The sequence below is a fragment of the Harpia harpyja genome, chromosome 8, assembly GCF_026419915.1.
Source record: "Harpia harpyja isolate bHarHar1 chromosome 8, bHarHar1 primary haplotype, whole genome shotgun sequence".
NCBI lineage: Eukaryota > Metazoa > Chordata > Aves > Accipitriformes > Accipitridae > Harpia > Harpia harpyja.
In genome coordinates, this window is record NC_068947.1 from 5,055,423 (window position 1) to 5,076,126 (window position 20,704).

Below are 20,704 nucleotides of genomic sequence, written 5' to 3' on the forward strand. Positions count from 1 at the left end.
GGTGAGGGCACATCTGGAATGCTGTCACAAATTTGGGGCTCCCCGGCGTACAAAAAGACATGGATGTACTGGATTGAGTCTAGTGCATGCCACAGGGTGGTTGGGGGCTGGAACACCTGAAGTGGTAAAATCTCCATCCACAGAGATGTTCAAAACATGACTGGGTGAGGTCCTGACAACCTGTTCTTTCGGACCTGCTTTGAACAGGAGGTTGGACCACTTGGCCTCCAGAGGGTTTTTCCAGTCTACATGTTCCTGTGATTCTGATACATCAGTTATGTGTCTAATTTATTATTTTCAGTAACATTTTCTCTGTTAAATTATCTATTGAACCTCACAAGATGTGGGAAAATTAAATTGGGCACAAATTTTATAATAACTTCATACTGTTGTTGAAGGATGATTTATCTGCATATATTAACATCCTGTGCCTATTCATTTAAAAGTAGGAAGCCTCTTAGAGACCTGAAGTACAGGACCACAAAAGTAATGTCAATCTTTGCTTAAACTGAGAAAAATACTGTTTTCTAATCTACTTATTTGTTGCATTCCGATTAACTCTACCAGTTACTATATCTTTACTTACAATGAGAGAACTTTGTTTGCTCAAAGAGTTTCAAAACAGATTTAGAACAACAGTGACTCAGAAGACATTATCTGATGAATGGTAATTTTGTTGAGAATGACAGAACTGCAAAACTAAATTTAAATTCATAGTGGATGATGTTTAAAAAATGTCAATGTGCTGATAAATTATGAGCCTTTACAGAGAAGTTAAGAAATGGGAATGACTAATTTTGCAGTTTAAGGGAAAATATATTTCAAATCCTTTTCCCTTCCACCCACTTTAGCCCCCAAGAAAAAAAAAAAAGAAAAAAAAAAAAACCAGAGACAAAGAGAGCTAAAAAGCATTCAAATCGGTGTAAAGAAAAGTATCAACCCAGAGTTGTTGCCAAAAAGTCTGTCACAGCTGTGGCTCTCTCCAAAGTCTGTAGTGCAGAATGATTTCCTGTAGAGAGTAGAAGCTGTTGTTGGAAGAATGAACTGAAAGAGGGTATGTGGACCAAATCCAGTTCTTTTCCCATCCTCGAAGAGATATTCTGATTCAGTCCTAGATCTGATGGGTCAACATCCCAGACACCAACTGGGTGGGTTTACGCTCTGGTCAGATAAAGGAAAACCTCTGTAAAGCAGAAATGTATGAGTTGATAATGAATCCATTCTATAATTGATGCACAGTTCAAATTAATACTGTAGATTTTAAAGGGCATTGATAATTTAATCAAAGAGCAGGGGAAACAGAGTAAAGAGAATGCAACTAAAGATCTCCTGCAATTCAACTGACAGGAGATGAGTGTGTTTAGTAGATTAAACCTATACACATGTGGATGTGTGTGTGTCAGTAAGAAAGGGAACAGTGATTTTGACAAGTTGGAGGGAACAAATATTATAGAGTTATATCAAAATGTCAAATGCACTTTAAATCTCTGACAGCCCATAATCTCTGTTAAAGACTGAAAGTTGAAAAGCAAAATATCAAAATGTTCCAAGTGACTACAAAAGTTGGAGCTTTCCCATGAACATTTACTATCAATTTTAAAGAAAAAAATAAATGAATGTTCTTTTTTTTCATATAACATGCACTCATCTGTCAGATCAGTAAAGAGTACACTTGCTAACAACAGCAAAAGTAGTAATAATCAATGTCACTGCTATGAATTAAGTATACAGATGATGAATCTAGTAGAATAGCAGCACTATTTAGCTGCATGGATTGAACACACTTCAACAACCTTCAGAAGGTTTTTGACCACTACCAAACTCTTCCTAGTCCACAATTTGCATAAGTCTACTAATATTATTTCAGGGTAGATCAAAAGGGAGGAGGGAAGTCATCCTATTAGGAATCTTGACATTATTTCACTGTACCCATCCATTGGATTTTGAGAACTGAGCCTTTTTCTCGTACTCCACTTTCAAAATTTTCACTGATGGTAATATCTTTTTAAATAAAATTTTCATCAACTCTTCAAAATTGTTTTACAGTAACTTAGTTTATTTCTCTGTTAATGACTATATTTAATAGAAAGGTAATTGAATATTATAACAAAGTATGAAATGCTGGATAATATTTATGAAAATACAAAATTTTAACATGTCAGTGCATGGTTTTTGTAAGGGTTTAAAGAGATGACTTAACACAAGTGCCTTCAATACCTTGGCATGTGAAAGATTCTAAATTTGGTGCTATATTTACTCTCTAAAAAAACCCATTTACAGCAACTGAAGGTGTGAACTTTATTTAAACAAAAGAAAAAAACGAAGCATTCCTGAAACAATAGGCATAAAATCAAGTCTTATTCTACCCAATAAGAATCAGAAAACTATATATGTGAATTTCTTTCTTTTCTAGCACCACTAACAGATAAACCACCAAAGCTTTTACACCCCTTGGAGAGTAAGCTAACAATTCAGGAGACCCAGTTAGGTAAGTAGCAAACACATAATTTCTATTCAAATTCTATGAAGGTATTAGATGTGTCAATGTATGATGGTCATGTGATGGTATGTTGGCATTAATAATTTCATTGAAAAGGCATTAAACATACTTTTGTTTCCATGCCGAGGTGTATCATACACCATCTAGAAGACTGTTGTTCACAGAAAAAATTGGTAGTAATTAACACTGAATACTAAGCTCTTGAATATTAATGATACTGGTTTTCACCTTTGCTGAAAGTCTGTAGTTATAAGTGTACGTGAGCTTTTCTTTCTAAACTTCCTCTTTTCTGTATATTTATATATATTTACTGTGGGATTCAGTAGGATTTTGTGGTTTACATTCTGCTTGCGAGACTGCTTTGGCGATTACTTACGAAATTGCAAAGGTGTTCTGTAATTATAAAAGTTGTGCTGGTCTAAAAACATCCAGCAAACAGTGAGAAGTTAACATAATAGCATCTGATTATTCTGAATGTATGAATATATATGTAAAGATTAATGGAGAGAAACTGATGCATGAAGAAACCATTTTGTTTCACTTTTTCTAGCCTAGTGGATAGTGGGTATGTTTTGTCACTTTGGTCTCCTACCACCGTGCAGGTAATTAAGGCTCCAAAGCTAAGTGCATGAGTTACTACGGTTTGCAGGATATAACATTCCATCTCCTTTGTGGACTGACACAGAGGGCAACTTGTAAGAAACAAACAGTCCTCAGTAGGTTACACTGGAATTATGCTTTTGTGTCAGAACAGTAACCTATTGATAGATCTTCTAGCATGTTGGCTACAGGGAAAAAATGGAAACAAATCTGGTGGTTGTCTAAATCTCATAGAAAAAAAAAAAGAAAGAAAGCAAGCAAAACTCAGTACATTCTGCAGCACAACACCAGAAAGAGCAGAAGGCTTGCAAATTAATTCTGACAGTCATTGGCAGAACATTTTATGGTGCTTGCCAGCTTATGGCTAATAGTGGCCAGAGAATAATTAATCTTTGTTTTGATATTCATAAAATATTACTTAAAATGATTCATGCTATTCAGGTAATATTCTGACATGCTGATATACATGTTTTCAGAAACAATTGTATAGAAAGGGGGAGATGTAACACATTTCCTTCTAGAGCTACTTTCTGTTGTTCGGAAGGTATTGTTTCTGATATACCAACTCAGAAAACTTTTCCTTTATGACAATCCTAGATGATTTTACCTTTTCATTTGAACACAAGCCTAAGGAAGAGAAAGCAAAGTGACTCCACACATTTTTTTCCTAACTAGTGTTACTTACTGAGATATTTTTGATGGGAAAAAAAAAAAAAGGCAGAACCTTTTGGGGCTTTGATGTTGTCTTGCTAAATATACTGCATAGGTGAGACTATTTCAATAAGACTGTAATTATTAATGGCTAGCTAGAGGCTTTTTATCTATGATTTTTAGAATTAATCATATCTTCGATTTCTCATAGTTCTGAGTAACAGATTAAATAATTTGAGAAGTGCTGGGCTTGGAAAAGACACTTTTCAGAAAACTAAATACCTATTGATGAATATGAAGGAGTTAATTTGAAAATGTCACTTTCAGACACAGATGGGAAAGTCTAACCGCAAACGAATGTGAAGCTACAATACTTAGCCTTATATCAAGAAGTTACAAGAATATATTAATTTGTTGTTCAAAAGCCTGTGAAAAAGCCTGTGAGAACTGGAGCAAGTGCAAAAAAATGATAGTTCCCTGACACGAAAATTATGTTGTTCCACTCTTAGTTTTAATGTCTTGGTCCTGCTGGATAATGTTTGAAAGGTCTATGTTTCACTTTCACTGAGGAAAGCTAGCGTTCTTTTCAGGGGGCCAGTTCATACCCTTCAAAAAATACAAAATAGTTTAACATTGGATTAATTCACTCGGTCAAACCTTAGAGAGTCATCTAAGCCAGCAGCCTCCTACCCCCCTGAGGCTTGGGGTGACCACATGTTGCAGACTGGTCTAGACACTGCCAGAAAACATGTTAGTCCTCCAGAATGTGTTTGGGGTGGTGGTTTTGTCCCTTATTTGGAAAATAAACCTGTTGGTGGAAGGGGAAGAAGTGGCATGGGTGGCACAGAAAAGGGAGAGCAAGGAACTAGGAGCTTGAGGTAGTCTGGGATTTCGTTAGCAGGTCACCAGTTGGTGAGGTGGGGAGCTGGGACAATCCCCGCTCTCCCCCCACATTTCTGTACTTCTCACCTTGCAGTCCTCCACCTTGAGTTGGAAATGAAGCAGGTTGCAAGTGTCAGGCAGGACATGCCCTGGGGGGCACATATATGATTTACAGGGATGTGTGTGCTTCTGCAGGTGCACATGGTGTGCTGAAACGTCAGGAGTGATGGTTCACCTCAAAATCTTCCTCTGCTGGCAGGCTTCTGGGGAGTGGTGCTGGGCACACTTTTGAGGAAGCCCTCAATAACCCCAGTGTGCTTGCTGCTGAAGGAGCTACTGAAGTTCAGTTCTTAAACAGGGCACCTCCATGCAGTGTCTAGATCAAGGTGGGAAGACTCCAGGCATATCTCATTTATTTGGCTCTAGCACTGCTGAGTGACAGAGATAGCTGGCCTTTATTGCTGATATATATTGGCCTCTTCTACACACCGGCAATTAAAATTAATGTCACGGGACCACAGACCTGTTGTATTATTGTGTTGCATGGCTTCTGTAAAACAGCATCAGACCAAAAGGTGATTGCACGTTAAGGAAGGAGCTTCTCTAAGGGGTGACTGGTAGAGTCTTATGGCATAAGCAAACAACGGCAGTTTGACGTGCTAAGACAAAAGCAAAGAAACGAGAGCTGTAGAATCTGCACACCTCAATCCTATGAGCCTACAGGCTCCCATCACGCTCAAGCTATCTGCAAGGTTGGTTGTAGGAAAGGTGTCCCGCTATTCACCTGATGTTTGGGAGAGTGTTAAGCATGGCTGCACTGCAATCATAGAGTCATAGAATGGTTTGGGTTGGAAGGGACCTTAAAGATCACCTAGTTTCAACTCCCCTGCCATGGGCAGGGACACCTTCCACTAGACCAGGTTGCTCAAAGCCCCATCCAACCTGGCCTTGAACACTGCCAGGGATGGGGCATCCACAGCCTTTCTGGACAACCTGCTCCAGTGCCTCACCACCCCCACAGTAAAGAACATCTTCCTAATATCTAATCTAAATCCGCCCTCTCTCAATTTAAAGCCATTACCCCTTGTCCTATCACTACATGCCCTTATAAAAAGTCCCTCTCTGGCTTTCTTGTAGGCCTCCTTTAGGTACTGGAAGGCTACTACAAGGTCTCCCCAGAGCCTTCTCTTCTGTAGGCTAAACAACCCCAACCCTCTCAGCCTGTCTTCATAGGAGAGGTGCTCCAGCCCTCTGATCATCTTCATGGCCCTCCTCTGGACTCGCTCCAACAAGTCCATGTCCTTCTTACATTGGGGGCCCCAGAGCTGAAGGCAGTACTGCAGGTGGGGTCTCACCAGAGCAGAGGGAGACAATCACCTCCCTCGACCTGCTGGTCATGCTTCTTTTGATGCAGCCCGGGATACAGTTGGATTTCTGGGCTACTATTGCACTTTGCTGGCTCATATTCAGTTTTTTGCATCCACCAATACCCCCAAGTCCTTCTCTGCAGGGCTTCTCTCAATCCACTCATCGCCCAGCCTGTATTTATACTTGGGATTGCCCTGATCCACGTGCAGGACCTTGACTTGGCCTCGTTGAACTTCATGAGGTTGGCATGGGCCCACTTCTCAAGCTTGTCCAGGTCCCTCTGGATGGCATCCCATCCCTCCAGCGTGTCGACTGCACCACACAGTTTGGTGTCATCGGCAAACTTGCTGAGGGTGCACTCAATCCCACTGTCCATGTTGCCGACAAAGATGTCAAAGAGCGCCGGTCTCAATACCGACCCCTGAGGAACACCACTCATCACTGGTCTCCACTCGGACATCGAGCCGTTGACCGCAACTCTTTCAGTGCGACCATCCAGCCAATTCCTTATCCACTGAGTTGTCCATCCATCAAATCCATGTCTCTCCAATTTAGAGACAAAGATGTCGTGGGACAGTGTCAAATGCTTTGCACAAGTCCAGGTACATGATGTTAGTTGCTCTTCCTTTATCCACCAACGCTGTAACCCCTTTGTAAAAGGCCACAAAATTTGTCAGGCACAATTTGCCCTCAGCAAAGCCCTGTTAGCTGTCACCAATCACGTCCTTATTTTCCATGTGCCTTAGCGTAGTTTCTAGGAGGATCTGCTCCATGATCTTGCCGGACACAGTGGTGAGACTGACTCGCCTATAGTTCCCCAGGTCTTCCTTTTTTCCCTTTTTAAAAATGGGGGTTATGTTTCCCCTTTTCCAGTCAGTGGGAACTTCCCCGGACTGCCGTGACTTCTCAAATATGACAGATAGTGGCATAGCAACTTCATCCGCCAGTTCCCTCAGGATTTGCAGGTGCATCTCATCAGGTCCCATGGACTTGCACACCTTCAGGTTCCTTAGATAGTCTTGAACCTGATCTTCTCCTACAGTAGGTGGTTCTTCACTCTCCCAGTCCCTGCCTTTGCCTTCTGCAAATTGGGTGGTGTGTCTGGAGCACTTGCTGGTGAAGACTGAGGCAAAAAAGTCACTGAGTACCTCAGCCTTGTCCATGTTGCGGGTAACCATGACTCCTATGTCCTTCTGGAGAGGTCCCATGTTTTCCCTAGTCTTCCTTTTATCACTGACATACCTATAGAAGCTTTTTTTTTGCCCTTGACATCCCTGGGCAGATTTAATTCTCTCAGGGCTTTAGCTTTCCTAACCTGTCCCCTGGCTGCTCGGACAATTTCTCTGTATTCCTCCCAGGCTACCTGTCCTTGCTTCCACCCTCTGTAGGCTTCCTCTTTGTGTTTGAGTTTGTCCAGGAGCTCCTTGTTCATCCATGCAGGCCTCCTGGCGTTTTTGCCTCCTCTTTGTTGGGATGCATCACTCTTGAGCTTGGAGGAGGAGATCCTTGAATATTAACCAGATTTATTGGGCCCCTCTTTCCTCCAGGGCTGTATCCCATGGTACTCTACCAAGCAGATCTCTGAAGAGGCCAAAGTCTGCTCTCCCAATGTCCAGGGTAGCGAGCTTGCTGTGTGCCTTCCTCACTGCCCTAAGGATCTTGAACTCCACCATTTCATGGTCACTGCAGCCAAGGCTGCCCTTGAGCTGCACGTTCCCCACCAGCTCCCCCTTGTTGGTGAGAACAAGGTCTAGTATAGCACCTCTCCTTGTTTGCTCCTCTATCACATGGAGAAGGAATTTATCATCAACGCATTCCAGGAACCTCCTGGATTGCTTATGCCCTGCCGTGTTGTCCCTTCAACAGATATTGGGGTGACTGAAGTCCCCCATGAGGACCAGGGCTTGTGAATGTGAGGCTGCTCCTATCTGTCTATAGAGGGCTTCATCTGGTCGGTCTTCCTGGTCGGGTGGCCTGTAGCAGACCCCCACTATAACATCACCTGTCCCTGCCCTCCCTTTAATCCTGACCCGTAGGCTCTCGATCGGCTCCTCATCCATCCCCAGGCAGAGCTCCAGGCACTCCAGCTGGTCACTGACATAGAGGGTGACACCCCCTCCTCGTCTCCCCTGCCTGGCCTTCCTAAAGAGCCTGTATCCTTCCATTCCAACACTCCAGTCATAGCAGCCATCCCACCATGTCTCCGTGATGCCAATAAGATCATAGCCCTGCAGGCGTGCGCATGTCTCTAATTCCTCTTGTTTATTCCCCATGGTATGTGTTTTTGCCAGGCTCTGGGCATCTATTGCTGGCACTGGCATCAAACTGGTAGGAGTGGGATGGCTTGAGGTTCCCCTCCACTAGCAACTTTAGTTTAAAGCCCTCTTCACCAGCTTGGCAGTTCTATGACCAAAGATGCTCTTCTCCTTCTCTGACAGACAGACCCCGTCAACCCGCAGTAGACCAGGTTCCTCAAAGTGAGTCCCGTGGTCTGAGGAGCCGAACCCCTGGCTGTGGCACCAGCCCCGTAACCATTTGTTGATTCGGCAGATTCGACCGGCCTTTTCCAACCCTCTCCCTTCAGCAGCTCCGTCTGGGTGGAGGCATCGCCCACCGCTGGGGTAGACGGTGCAGATCCCCCAGCCGGAGCCGCAGCCTTTGCTCTCGGGCGAGCGCCCGCCATTCTGCCTCGAGGGTCGGGCGGGATGAGCGCCCTTGGCCCGCGCGGGTGGTCACGGAGCAGTGTGCCGGGTTGCGTGGTCCTCGTGTGGACCCGCGGTTGCGTGGACTCGGCCGGTGGAGCGGCCCTCCTTCGAAGAGGGGCTCTCCCGCGCCAACCGCCGCGCCGTGCCTTGGCCTGACGCGCCGCGCTCCGGCCTGACGCGCCGCGGCCTGTTCGCCCGCTCTGTTCGCCGCGCTGCCGTGGGCTGCCCTTGGTGGGAGCGGGGGGCGGCCGCCATTACTCGTGGCCCTGCCCACGCTTCGTCAGCTGCTCTCCCTCGTGGACCTGCCGGTTCCGGCAGGTTTCCACGCTCTCCTGGGGTTTCCCCGGCTCAGGAATCCCCCCTGTACGCCACGATCCCCCGCTCCGCGCCTGCCCTGCAGCCGATCGCCTCCACGAGCGACCTTAGAGAGTCACAGGAGTCAGGAGACCTCATCTTAAATCTCTTTTTATTACACTGAATAGGAACCAGAAAAGCACAGGATAGCAGCACAGGATAGAAATTGAAGGAGAAATTCATTTCTCAAAGGCTTTTCTTAAAAGGCAGCATGAGACAGCCAAAGCACGAAGCAGAGAAATCCTAGATGAGGACAGAAAGATTAGTTCCCAACTTACCCTGTTCTGCATTTAATGCTTTTTTGTTTGTAACTTCACTTCCAATTTTGTAATCAGTAACTTAATCCTGTTGCAAGGGTAAAAATACTGGTTTCTTTTTAAGCTTTTCTCCTGTTAAAAGGGTTCTTAGGTAGCTGTGGTGACCTCAATATAAACTGCTTCTCTGGAAACAATGACTCCAGATAAAATATTATGTCAAATACAGCCTACAGAAGTATGCAGCCTGCAGGAAGCTTGGAACTATAAGGAGATGAGGAGTGTTTTTCCACTCAGCTCTGAGCCACTCTGTGGGCTGGCAGCAGCATATGCCCGGGAGGGGAGAAAAGCAGGCAATGAATGGGAAGCAAGGCACAGTTAATGAAGAACAACATAATGACCCAAGGAACCGCATCCCACAATATTCTTCCTCTTACCATCAACGAGCTAACAAAATCAAATGAACAAATCCCTGCTAACATAAAACAACCCCTTGTAATAATAATAAAAATACAACCCTTTCTGTTCAGACCTGTTCAGAAAGGAATTAACGTTTCTTACACGTGAAAAATCCTAAAACGTCAGATAACTGTATTTTTAACTCTAGATTCATGTAGATGTTATATATTTATGATATAAATATATCATATCCATTATATATATACTCATATAAAAATTATGTTCTGTTTTCTCTATTGGTAAATTCTGAGTCTTTTCAGTTTCGCCTGTCTTTCAGGTAACATTGTTTTTCCCACCAGCACTGTCAAATATCTGTCCTCCTCAAGGAAACAGGAAGAATACTTTTAGTCTGACTTGAGAAAATGTGATTTTAGTATCCAGTTAGTCCATCTTCATGTTACTAAAGAAGACAGGTGTGCCTCCACAACAGACAGTAATGGATCTGAATTAAAAAAATGCAAAACACACAATACTTATTTTAAACGCCTCACAAACTAGTTAGCCTGTGTCCTTTCCATTTTTCAATGCGTTTCCTGGTTCTGCACAAGGCTGTATCTTGAAATGCCAACGTTCACCTAGAAAAATAAAGCAATTGTTCAATTATTTTTAGCTAGGCTTGATGTTAGAGAAAAGAAAAAAGGAATAAAGGATTTCCAGCACTATATGAAAGGACCTAAACCATAAGTTTGGACAGGCACCTAAACACTTTCTCTGTCATGTGAATGAAATGCATTTTCCTGAATTTCATCCAACACTAAAAAAATCTTGTGAGCAAATATGCAGTGAATGTTTTTCCTATTTCTTCTAGGGCATTATTTCAAGAAAATGAAATTGACTGTTATCACCTAGTGAATTGGGGCTTGCTTCTTTCTCCCCCTTCCCCATGCATATTCAAGAAAAAATGTCACTAAAACCGCTTTTAATATATTGCTTCTTAAGTAAGAATACGAAGAAGTTCCAGAGGTAAATCATCAGGGAGAGTAGAATGCTACTTCATTTATAGCACTGTGTTGTCATTAAAATCTTCCACACAAACTGACCTTGTTAATGATAAAAGCCCTCCTTAACTAGCTTAATCAGTAGCTGTATAAATAAATAAACTCAAGTGATATGAACTAACTAGCAATCTGTGCCTCCTTTCAGGATGAAAATTAAAATGAAAGAATATCTACAATTATAAATTTTTACCTCTACACATTTCATCTAAATGCTATATTCGCTCTGTAATAGGAACAGAATTTTTTTCATTATGATATAGGGATTTTTAAGTTTATCTGTTTGATTACACCAACATTCTTTAAACCAAACTGAGCTTTTTTTCAGTTGTGATTCAATTGGACACTTTGGTTCTTTGATATATTCTATGATTAGATTAACATAATATGGGCAACAGTTTCACATGGGAATAAACAAAACTGTAAATTTGAAATTTACTTCACACAGATAATCTATATTTTTATTTATCTGAGAGCTGGGGTTTTCCTTTCACACAACAACTAGGGATGTTTCGAAAAGGTAAAAAAAAAAAAAATAAAAAGTCCTTTTTTTTTCTGTTTGAACTATTTATTGTAAAAAGTTAGTTTTCAACAAACCAATATTTTAAAAGAAAGTTTTCATTGAGAAATTCCTAACTTCACTGTTCTAAAATATTTTGTTTAAATATCATATCATAATTTGTGGGCTAAAGTTCAGTTTCATATACTCACTTAGTCAAATTGTAGCACTTTCAATGGAAAAAGCTTTGCTTAAAGACTCACTTGCACGGTTAATGATTTAACTGCAGACTGGTTCATGAAAACTCAAATGTTTGAAATGTGGTGTAAGTGGATGAAGAATATGTATGCTCTCACCATCTGGGAAAAAAAAAATAAAAGTGTCTTTGATCATTTTTCCCTACAGAGATAGACATAAAAATGTAAACCAACCATTTAGGAAAATCATGTACGGACAATATTTACCTAACTCTGACCCGGGTGAAAGTTTCTATATTGATATTAATTTTATTGTCTTTTTTGTCAATGATAATAGCTAGATACCTCAACCAGTTCAAGCCCTGTTGTTGTAAGCTCAATGAGGACCATATGGGAGAGACTCATGGAAAACCAGGCGGCCCATGAAGTATCAGAAACAGCAATAACAGCAGTGGGGGTTTTAGTCAATTTAAGTAAATTTAGTAAATATAAGTATTATCTTCTGCTTTTTATAGAAGTGCTCAAGCAGTATCATTCAGTGAGGCAGAGTTGGAAGGGAAGGAAAGATCAAAAAGCTGGTTTATTTCTTTCTCCAAAGCAATGCTATGAGGAAACTCAGAATACCTATTTTACCATGCGTGTAGTTCTTTTAATCTAACCAGATACAAGCTGACCAAAATCTCATACATGTTGTTTTACACATTCTACTGGAAAGAGAGAAAATAATTTTCAAATTTTGTCTTGGCATTTTCAGCTCAGCTTTCCAATTCCAAAAAGAGAAGAATAGCACAGAACTATTTTCCCAAAGTAAATAATGGACTGAGGACTTCCAAAGGTCTTGACTCAGGGGGGAAAAAAAAAAAAATCTAGCAAAGAAGAAAACCGCATGGTAATAAGGGAGTTTTTAATCACTAAGATCTGATTACTAAAAAAAAGAAAAATGTTTCCTAAGTACCCCATAGTCCCTTCTCTAGACTTTCAACCTTCAGATTGCATTAATTGAACTATTCTGTAGCTGAGGCTGTCCACGAAGGGCCAAACATAGTTTACTAAAAAAGAGACAATAAGCGAGTCAGAAACATTCAACTGCATTAAGAAAAAGTTGGCAGTTACAGCTCAGTGACATGTCGACTGATTTTCCTTCCACTCTTTTTCCTAATTTAAGCAAACACTAAAAGGCCAGAGTTCAGATATTAGAAATAGCATATCTATGTATTTTAAATGTTTATTTTTCTCTCTGCATCTGTGTGTGCATCTGAGAATAAATATATATACATGTATGCCTAATCTCTCCGTATATATATAACATATATATGTATAGACAAAATTTGACAATGCATTTGTTCAAATTTTATCTAACTTTATTAATGCTTTGTCTGGGAGACATTTATCTGATTTAATGATGGAATAATAAAACTTCTTTATTCATGTTAGATTATAATCCATTGAGAAATGTCTGCTCTAGAGGATACTATAAACCATACTTATCTGAGGCACTTTCTATGTTAAGCATCTAAATAGGATTTAATGCGATAAAAAGTGTCTGTTCAGTCTCTCTGCAACTATGTACATTTCATTCTTTAGGTACAGATTAGATACATGAGAATTTTCTATTTCAGATTGTTTGTGCAATTTTTCCCATTTCCTATTAAAAAGCTAAACATCCAGTTGATTTTTATAGTATCAGAGAAGACTGGAAACTCAAAAAATTTCCCATATCAGTTGGATAATCATCCAAAAGTTTGGTTTCCTATTTAAGACTTTTTTAAATAATCAAAAATCATATGTCTCTTATTAGCAGAATAAAATATAATCAGATACAGCAAAACTTCAGTAAGAATCCTCTGTGGGAGTCAGCAGGATATAACTTACTGTAACCAGGGTCACAATAAATACAGAATACCATATACCAAGAAATGCAATTTAGAAATAGGCACATACTGTACATGATTTCCACCCTGTGAAATTATAGTCCTAAAAAGACTGTAATTGTGTAAATTTGAAACATCAGGAATCACATTGTTCTGTGATCATTTTTGCCAGATTTTTGGCTTCAAGCTGTACTTTGTGTTTCTAAATTATAGGTAGGCTCTTCATCGTATCTAATGTTGAAAGACACACAAGCGTTTCCTTGCATACAAAAAAAATAAACCATCGCTTAATGGTACTATGCAAAAGCATATAAAATATTAAATAGTAAAAGTCAAAATCAAAATTTAATACTGTGTCCTAAGTACTTATAATTGATAACTATTTTAACTTAATGAACTCCTCCAGAATATTCTGCTCTAGAGATACAGATCTCTTGCGAGCAACAGTGGTCTTCACGTGTAAAGCTGATCTCAGTAAAGAAGTCTTCAGGCTATCGGTAGAATGACAAACACTAGTACAGTTTTTTTCTCCCAGGAATTAGTCTGCTTTCCTATTCTAGAATAAATTCTTTTCAGCATTATTGGTGAAGTCAACATATGCAGTCCAAATGAGGAGTAATTTTACAAGAAGCTGCACTGAACAATGTTTTTGTCTGAGATGTACTGTGGATTTATAGATTGTATTAAGATTTAGTGCTGTACACAGGTTTCATTCTGAAAAATCCATCTAAATCTGCATGCATTCTTAATAGCAATAATTATCGGGGATCTGACAGTTTGTTATGTCAATAGAAAATGGCAAGTTATTTGTAGGAACACTGAGGGGCTGAAGGGCTTAAATGCTTGTGATAAACTCTTACAGTTTAGAACATCATAGTGGTATGAATATTTTGAAACGATCAGTTGAACAGGATCTTTTTTATGTTTGTTAACAGATGTGTAACACTGAAAGTTCAGATTGTGCATACTGAGGCGCTATTCTTGTCTGCTTACATAGCATGTTATGGATGAATACACAGGATATATTATCCCTAGATATAATCAACACACATTTGTTATAAATGTCCAATTCACTAGCTATTTAATTTTATATTAAATTTAATATCTGAGGAACTTGCAAATAAAAAAAAAGACTCATGGAAATTAAGTTTGATGCTACGTAGCATAACTGATTAAAAAAAAAATAATTCCAACAATAGTTTATTTATGGCATGTATTGGAAACCTTCATATAACGCTTCGGTAGTGATGAATGCATGATCAAGAACTGTAGGTCAGTCAACTTCTTTGCTTTGGGTTAGGTTTGAGGATAATGGGATACACAGGGTTATTGGTCCAAATTTCATATCTGACAACAAATTACCAGCAATGGCTTCAACATTCACATGCCAATCATAATTTCTGCCCTAAATCCTTCTCAGAATGCTCTAGACAGCTATAAGCAAAAGATAAAACAGCAGTATTTTCCACAATCTGCCCTCTTTCAATTTCTTATCCTTTTGCCTAAGGTAAAGTTCTGACAATGGACTACGTAGTGACTTTTTCTTGTTTCCACACAAGAAAGTAAAATATCACCTGAAACAAGAGATTTATTCAGCACTTAGGTTTTATGCTAATCTGAATGTATATACAGAAAAAGTCCAAATACAAAGAAACTGGTGTTAAACACTTGTTTCACTGAACTCAGAGGTAACTCTTGAGAACCATGGAGCTAGGAAATTAAAAGAGAGAGAAGGCATCCAGTTCAGTAAAACCAGAATTTTAATTTTTTTATACCTCAGGATCTAGTTATTTGCAAGGCCTAACTTGGTTATCTACCTTGAACTCTGCAGTAAATGTCACCTTCTACTGTACCAGTCACTTCAGCTGCTTAAAGTATCCTTTAAATAGATACATGCTATATTACAAGTATACTGATCTCACTCCAATAACTAGCTTGTAAATGAAAATATTTGTAGGGGAGGAAATATTAGAAAAGTGTCATACTTACCAAGAAATAAAACATATGAAATGACTATTCATATTCACTACAGAAACAAATGAAGCACATACTTCAGTTAACCCACATTAGGGTTATTAAGAAAAATTATAACAAGCATTACAAAATTACCTCTCTCTACACTAATGTAATGGACAGATTGGAGATATGAGGCTGTAGGGTCATATGTTTTGTTTCTTTCACAGCTTTCTAGGCAATTCATTTGAAGTAATAAATGCTTGTAATTTTTAATAATTCATTCACGGTCAGATTTTTCATGGGATTTCTAAAAGCATGCATGGTACATTTCTGCTCATTAAAAATCATAGGAAGGCTAGCTTCTCGGTGCTGATTTTATAATACTTTTAGAGATTGATACTAAAGATACCTACAGGTTTGTTACAGTTTAAATATTAGTAAAGATTTTTTGTGGGTTTGTTGTGTGTGTTTTTAATCTCTCACTAGGTTCTTTTAAACAAAGCATTCATCCCACTTAAGTCAAAATTAGAGGATTTCTTTTTGGAAGACATTTTCTACTTTTAATATAGATATTCAATTCCCATATGAAGAAAGATGACTTACAAATGAAGCAGCCAATATTATAGAATCTTTTTTTTTTTTCTCCTTTCTCAAGTGGTAATCAATGTCAAAACAGATATTTTATCATAGATACAGTATCCAAGGTGCCATTTTTAGTTTCCCAATGCCTTGGAAAGGTCAGGCATTTTAAAAGCTTATAAATGCAAATACATCCCATCATGTGAGTACTGAAATCAGTGAGATTATTCTTCTTTGTAAAAACAAACAAATAAACAAAAGTTACCTTTACAAGGGTGAAGTCCAAGACTGAAATTATTTGGAATTACTATTAGGGAATGAACGATCTTTAGTTTGTCCAGGGTGTTGTTCAGAATAATTTACTTACTATACTAGACATGTACACTATCGTATTACCAACAATAACATTTCAACCCATTTGTGGCAAAAATTAAAATGAGGACTAAAATGCTATTGTAGTATTTACTGGAGGGACATATACAAAGAATAACTCTGTGTATTTGAAAGCCTTTTCTAAGAGTGTGGTATCTGCTACAGTTCCTTGCCTGCTGTTTTAGTTTTATGAATACTTGCATCTTTTTTCAGAGTTGTTTTATTTTGGGAGTGGAGTTCCTTATATCAGTCTCTTCTTGAGGTAAGGAGAAGAGGGTAGGAAGAAAATGGAGTTTGGTTTCCAGGGCAGTCTGAGCCAGCACACCAGCAGCTCAAGAGAGAAGGGACTGTACAAGCTCCTGCTTTTACAAAAGAGAGAAGTCTGGGGAGGCGGCAAATTTTGCTACCGTTTCCTGCAATCTCTGGGCATGCAACCCCCTTGTTTTTGTTGTTTTCTGTTTAAAATGCTTCTGACACAGTGACCATGAAAGAGGAAGTTATGAAAAACATAAAAATCCATTTAGAGTCAGACGCACAAAAAACACTGAGATGCCTAACTTCTTCTGCTATCAATGCCTTTGTGTTCCTGCTATTTATATATTAAGAAGAGTGTTCACTTTGTGCGGTTTTAGACCTCTGGCTCAAATAGGTTCTTGAATTAGTCAGTGGAGCCTCTCGAGGGCACACAATTTCATCTGGCAGGTAGGTTAGCCATTAATGGTGTGATGTTTCAGGATTGCTTTAATGCGGTGTAAATCTGTGCTGCTCTGACACCTGCCCCCTCTCACTCTCCTCTTCTTTCAGCCAGCTTCAGCACTTACGCTCACAAGGTTCGTCAGATAGCTGAAAAGCAATCCAAAAGGAAAGAAAACCAATTTAAGCTAGATGGCTTGCTATGCTGATGGTGACATGAGTGCAGCAAACCCTAGTGCCAAGACATGGTGAGAATGGGAGTGCATAGCCAGGGAGAAAAGTGGGGAGAAGACAGCATAAAGGTGTTTTGGCTCAAATCAATTATGAAACATCACTCTAAGTCAATACTTGGTCACAGTAGGTTCCCCATAGGGTCGATATAGATCAAGAGGCACCTGTGTGGCATAAATCATATCACATCAGAGTGGAACTGCTCTGCAGCTACCTGTATCTTCCCATCAAGGTGGCTTTTGTCTGGACTTTGGCACACTGACAACTCGCTCCACTCACTGTGTAGGATTTTAGGTTCTTTGTTTAGACATCTGGGATGACATACCTGAAGTTGGAGTGTGTGAATATCTTCCTTTATGATACCTATACACAGAAGGTGAATGCCAGGCTTTCAAAAATATTTAAAGTAGAGCTTTCAGAAACAGTTAACATTGAACCATTTAACACCATGACTTTTGTAACTGGAAATGTCATAGGTATGGTATATCATAGAAATTTATAGCCCAAGTCTTCTAATGTGTTTGTATTTTTGACTGTTAAATTCATTGAAATGTAGCTCCATAAACTGAGATGTGTTAATGATTTACCATGACCAAACACAAGAGATAGTTCCATTATTATTTTGATGTTATTAAAAGCTATACATGAATCACACTGTTACTTAATTGGCTATCTGGTATCCAGTTACAGAAACTTGAGAGCAAGGAATACATTTTACTGTGATAAAAGAAAAAAGTATATTAGTCATATCAACTCTTTAATTAGACATTCAGTTAATTTTGTTTATCAGTTTTTCTTGCTTCATCTCCTTTGTACTCATTTATATAAGTAAAAAAGCATACTGGTTGATGGTTCTTGCTTTTCAGCAGAAGTATACATGATGAATTGGTGATACTGAGAACAACATAAAAAATACTTTTTAAGGGTTGATTTTAGTCATACAGCTCATCAAACTTCAAAGGCAATTTTAATTTTAGCAGATGATATTTTCATTGGAAATTTTTAGTCTTTTAATATTGTCGTGCCAAAAGATTTATTTTTCAGACTTTTTTTAGTTGCTCCTCTTAGTGGCATTAAAAAAATAATCTCAAGATTGTTCCTGCCTTTGAAATACTGCTTTGTTATGGAAAAAATATACTGACTTTAATACAGTCTGCACAAGTAAGGTTATTGACTCCACTTCATCTGTACAATACACTGAAAAGGTATCATATGACTAATCTTAGGATTGTGGGATATCTTATTTTTACTTTGGTCTGACTTTATGTTATAGGCAATCATCAATGAAAATGGTTCCAAATTAGTAATTTTAAAAGCAAATCACTTTGCTTTTGAAATTCTTCCCTTTTACAGTGGAAACCAGTTTTCTGTAAGAATAGCGAGCTGCTGTAGGTGCCAAACTACCAAATCCTCACCCTCACTGCATTCAGCAAGTGTCTGCACGCATCCTTTTTCTCAACTCCATTTTGCTTCAGCTTTTTATGTAATTAGAAGCAGAGTTCCAGCCTGAAGCAGATCAAAAGAGAAGACTGTACCAAGAGAAGTCAGTATCTCTCAGAGCTTGAGCATCTCCTCCTTTGAACTTTGCTTGTCGTTTAGAAGCGTTACCCTTATTATGACAAGATGGTGTCACTGATCGATCTATCACTCTGCAGTATCCCTGCCCCTATCTCCTGTTTTACTTTGTGGCAATTTGTTAACAAGTGTGGGTGTAGACCAACTCCTCTAAGCTGTTATAATATCCCAAGGCATGAAAATGTAATTCATGAGGTTTTGTGTCCTAAATTCAGTACGCTTCGATCAGAATTAGCCTAATGGCTGAAGGGATCCACGCGGGTGTTTGGCAGTCGCTCCGCCGGGCGGGTTAAATCACTGCCGGGGCTGTGCCTGGAGGCAGCTCTGAGGTGCCGCAGGGGAGGAGGCTCCACCGGATCTAAGCACGGTTTATATAAAGGTCGTATTAATCTGGGGGCTGGATTACCCTCCGGATGGCAGCCCATGCTTTAGGGTTGAAATGAGTCTAAGTCTTCTTGGAAAGAAGAGACTTTAAAGCAGCCTGTTTCTAAGTCTGTATTCAGCATGTTTGAGCTTTTCAAGGAGTTGTCGAAATCCTCAGGACAGCAGAGGTTTCAGGCGGATGGAGAAGAGAGTAGAAAGACAAAGCTGAGAGAGACTGCGGACCAATCTAATGCCCTATAGGAAAAGCCTTAACTACCTGACTGCTGACAGTGGTGCTTAGCGAGTGTAAGATTCCTTGATAATCTTGATCCCAGGTAGAAGTAGGTAAGGGATATGCCAAAAAAATTTGGGAATGGAGCTGATTCCACTTCGGTACAAATGCCAGGTATGTTAGGTGCTACTTCTACAACTCCTCAACCCCCACACACAAAGTGTTGCACTGCCAGTAGCAGTTTACAAGCAATCTGCAGATGAAAAGTAGGACTCCACTAGTTAGAGATGGCTGAAGATGGAAGCTGTGGTGTACGTATAATTGCTGGGTATTTCCAAGTCATTTAATCAGGGTCTCAAGAGCAACTGAGTTGTAGATCAGCTGAGCCTCAGTAACTGACCCCAGCAGCAGCTCCTGTGGTATGTATTTAGTGTATTGTCAATGCAAGGTAAAGCGTTGCTGAAGTTTAAGACAGCAGGATTTTCTTGGCTTTTCAAATGGGTAACAGTACCCATTCTCACTTACTGTGGCACAGAAGATGTTAGGCAATTCCTTAAACTGTGATAACACATTTGTGAGTTAAAGAACAATACGGAATCCTTACTAAATTATCTTTCTAATATCTATTTTTTCTATTCAGAAGGTAACAAAATACAGCTCCTTCACAATTAGTAATGATAAATTAGTAGAAATGACTGTCTGGACCATTTTAACTTCTATTGGAAAGCACTGAATTTTAAGTGTATGCACATTGCAGTGTACATCAAAAGTACATCAGAAGTTATATTCTACTTCGAAACCTCGAAATCTCTTTCATATTCACTTCTGTTATCTGCTAGCAGTACAGCAATTTATCATACGTGAATGCCATTTCTAGGAAGTTCTGTTTTTTTTCTTAGCTCTTCTTAAAGCAGGGACATACCATAAAGTCTTTCTATCTTATAAGCACATTCAATAAAGGAGACTCTTTATATGTATTTTTTATGACCTTCGCCTACAGAATGATAACTTAGATATCAGATTTGAAGGGTGTATTTCCATACAGTAAACATCTGTAATTTACCTCCCCCAAAATGCATTATATATCATACAGGTAAATATATGTACATAAATTTACTTTGTTTATTAAAATTCACCATGATAGTGTATTTGAACTAAACTTTCGGGCTTATTTTCAAATTAATTAGGAAAACAACAAACCAAATACAAGTATCTAAAAATTATTACCAGCTGTCTTTGTAGCTCATATTTTGCAGCACTGAAATATACTTAGCTAGGTCAGAAGACAAAAGTAACAAAACCTGAACAAAAGTAAAACTAATTTTTTTGTTATAATTTTACAGTTCAAACTAGAGGAAATGTAAGACT

At 39.2% G+C, this 20,704-nt stretch overlaps 1 protein-coding gene across 1 annotated transcript in view; it reads left to right on the plus strand.

Annotated features, from left to right (window-relative positions):
* IL1RAPL1 (interleukin 1 receptor accessory protein like 1) overlaps positions 1-20,704 on the plus strand; it is a 750,372-nt gene that overhangs the window by 579,694 nt on the left and 149,974 nt on the right. The window contains exon 6 of the mRNA XM_052794856.1: positions 2,414-2,488. Within this exon, the coding sequence (XP_052650816.1) occupies positions 2,414-2,488 (75 nt within the window). The remainder of the gene's footprint in view (positions 1-2,413; positions 2,489-20,704) is intronic.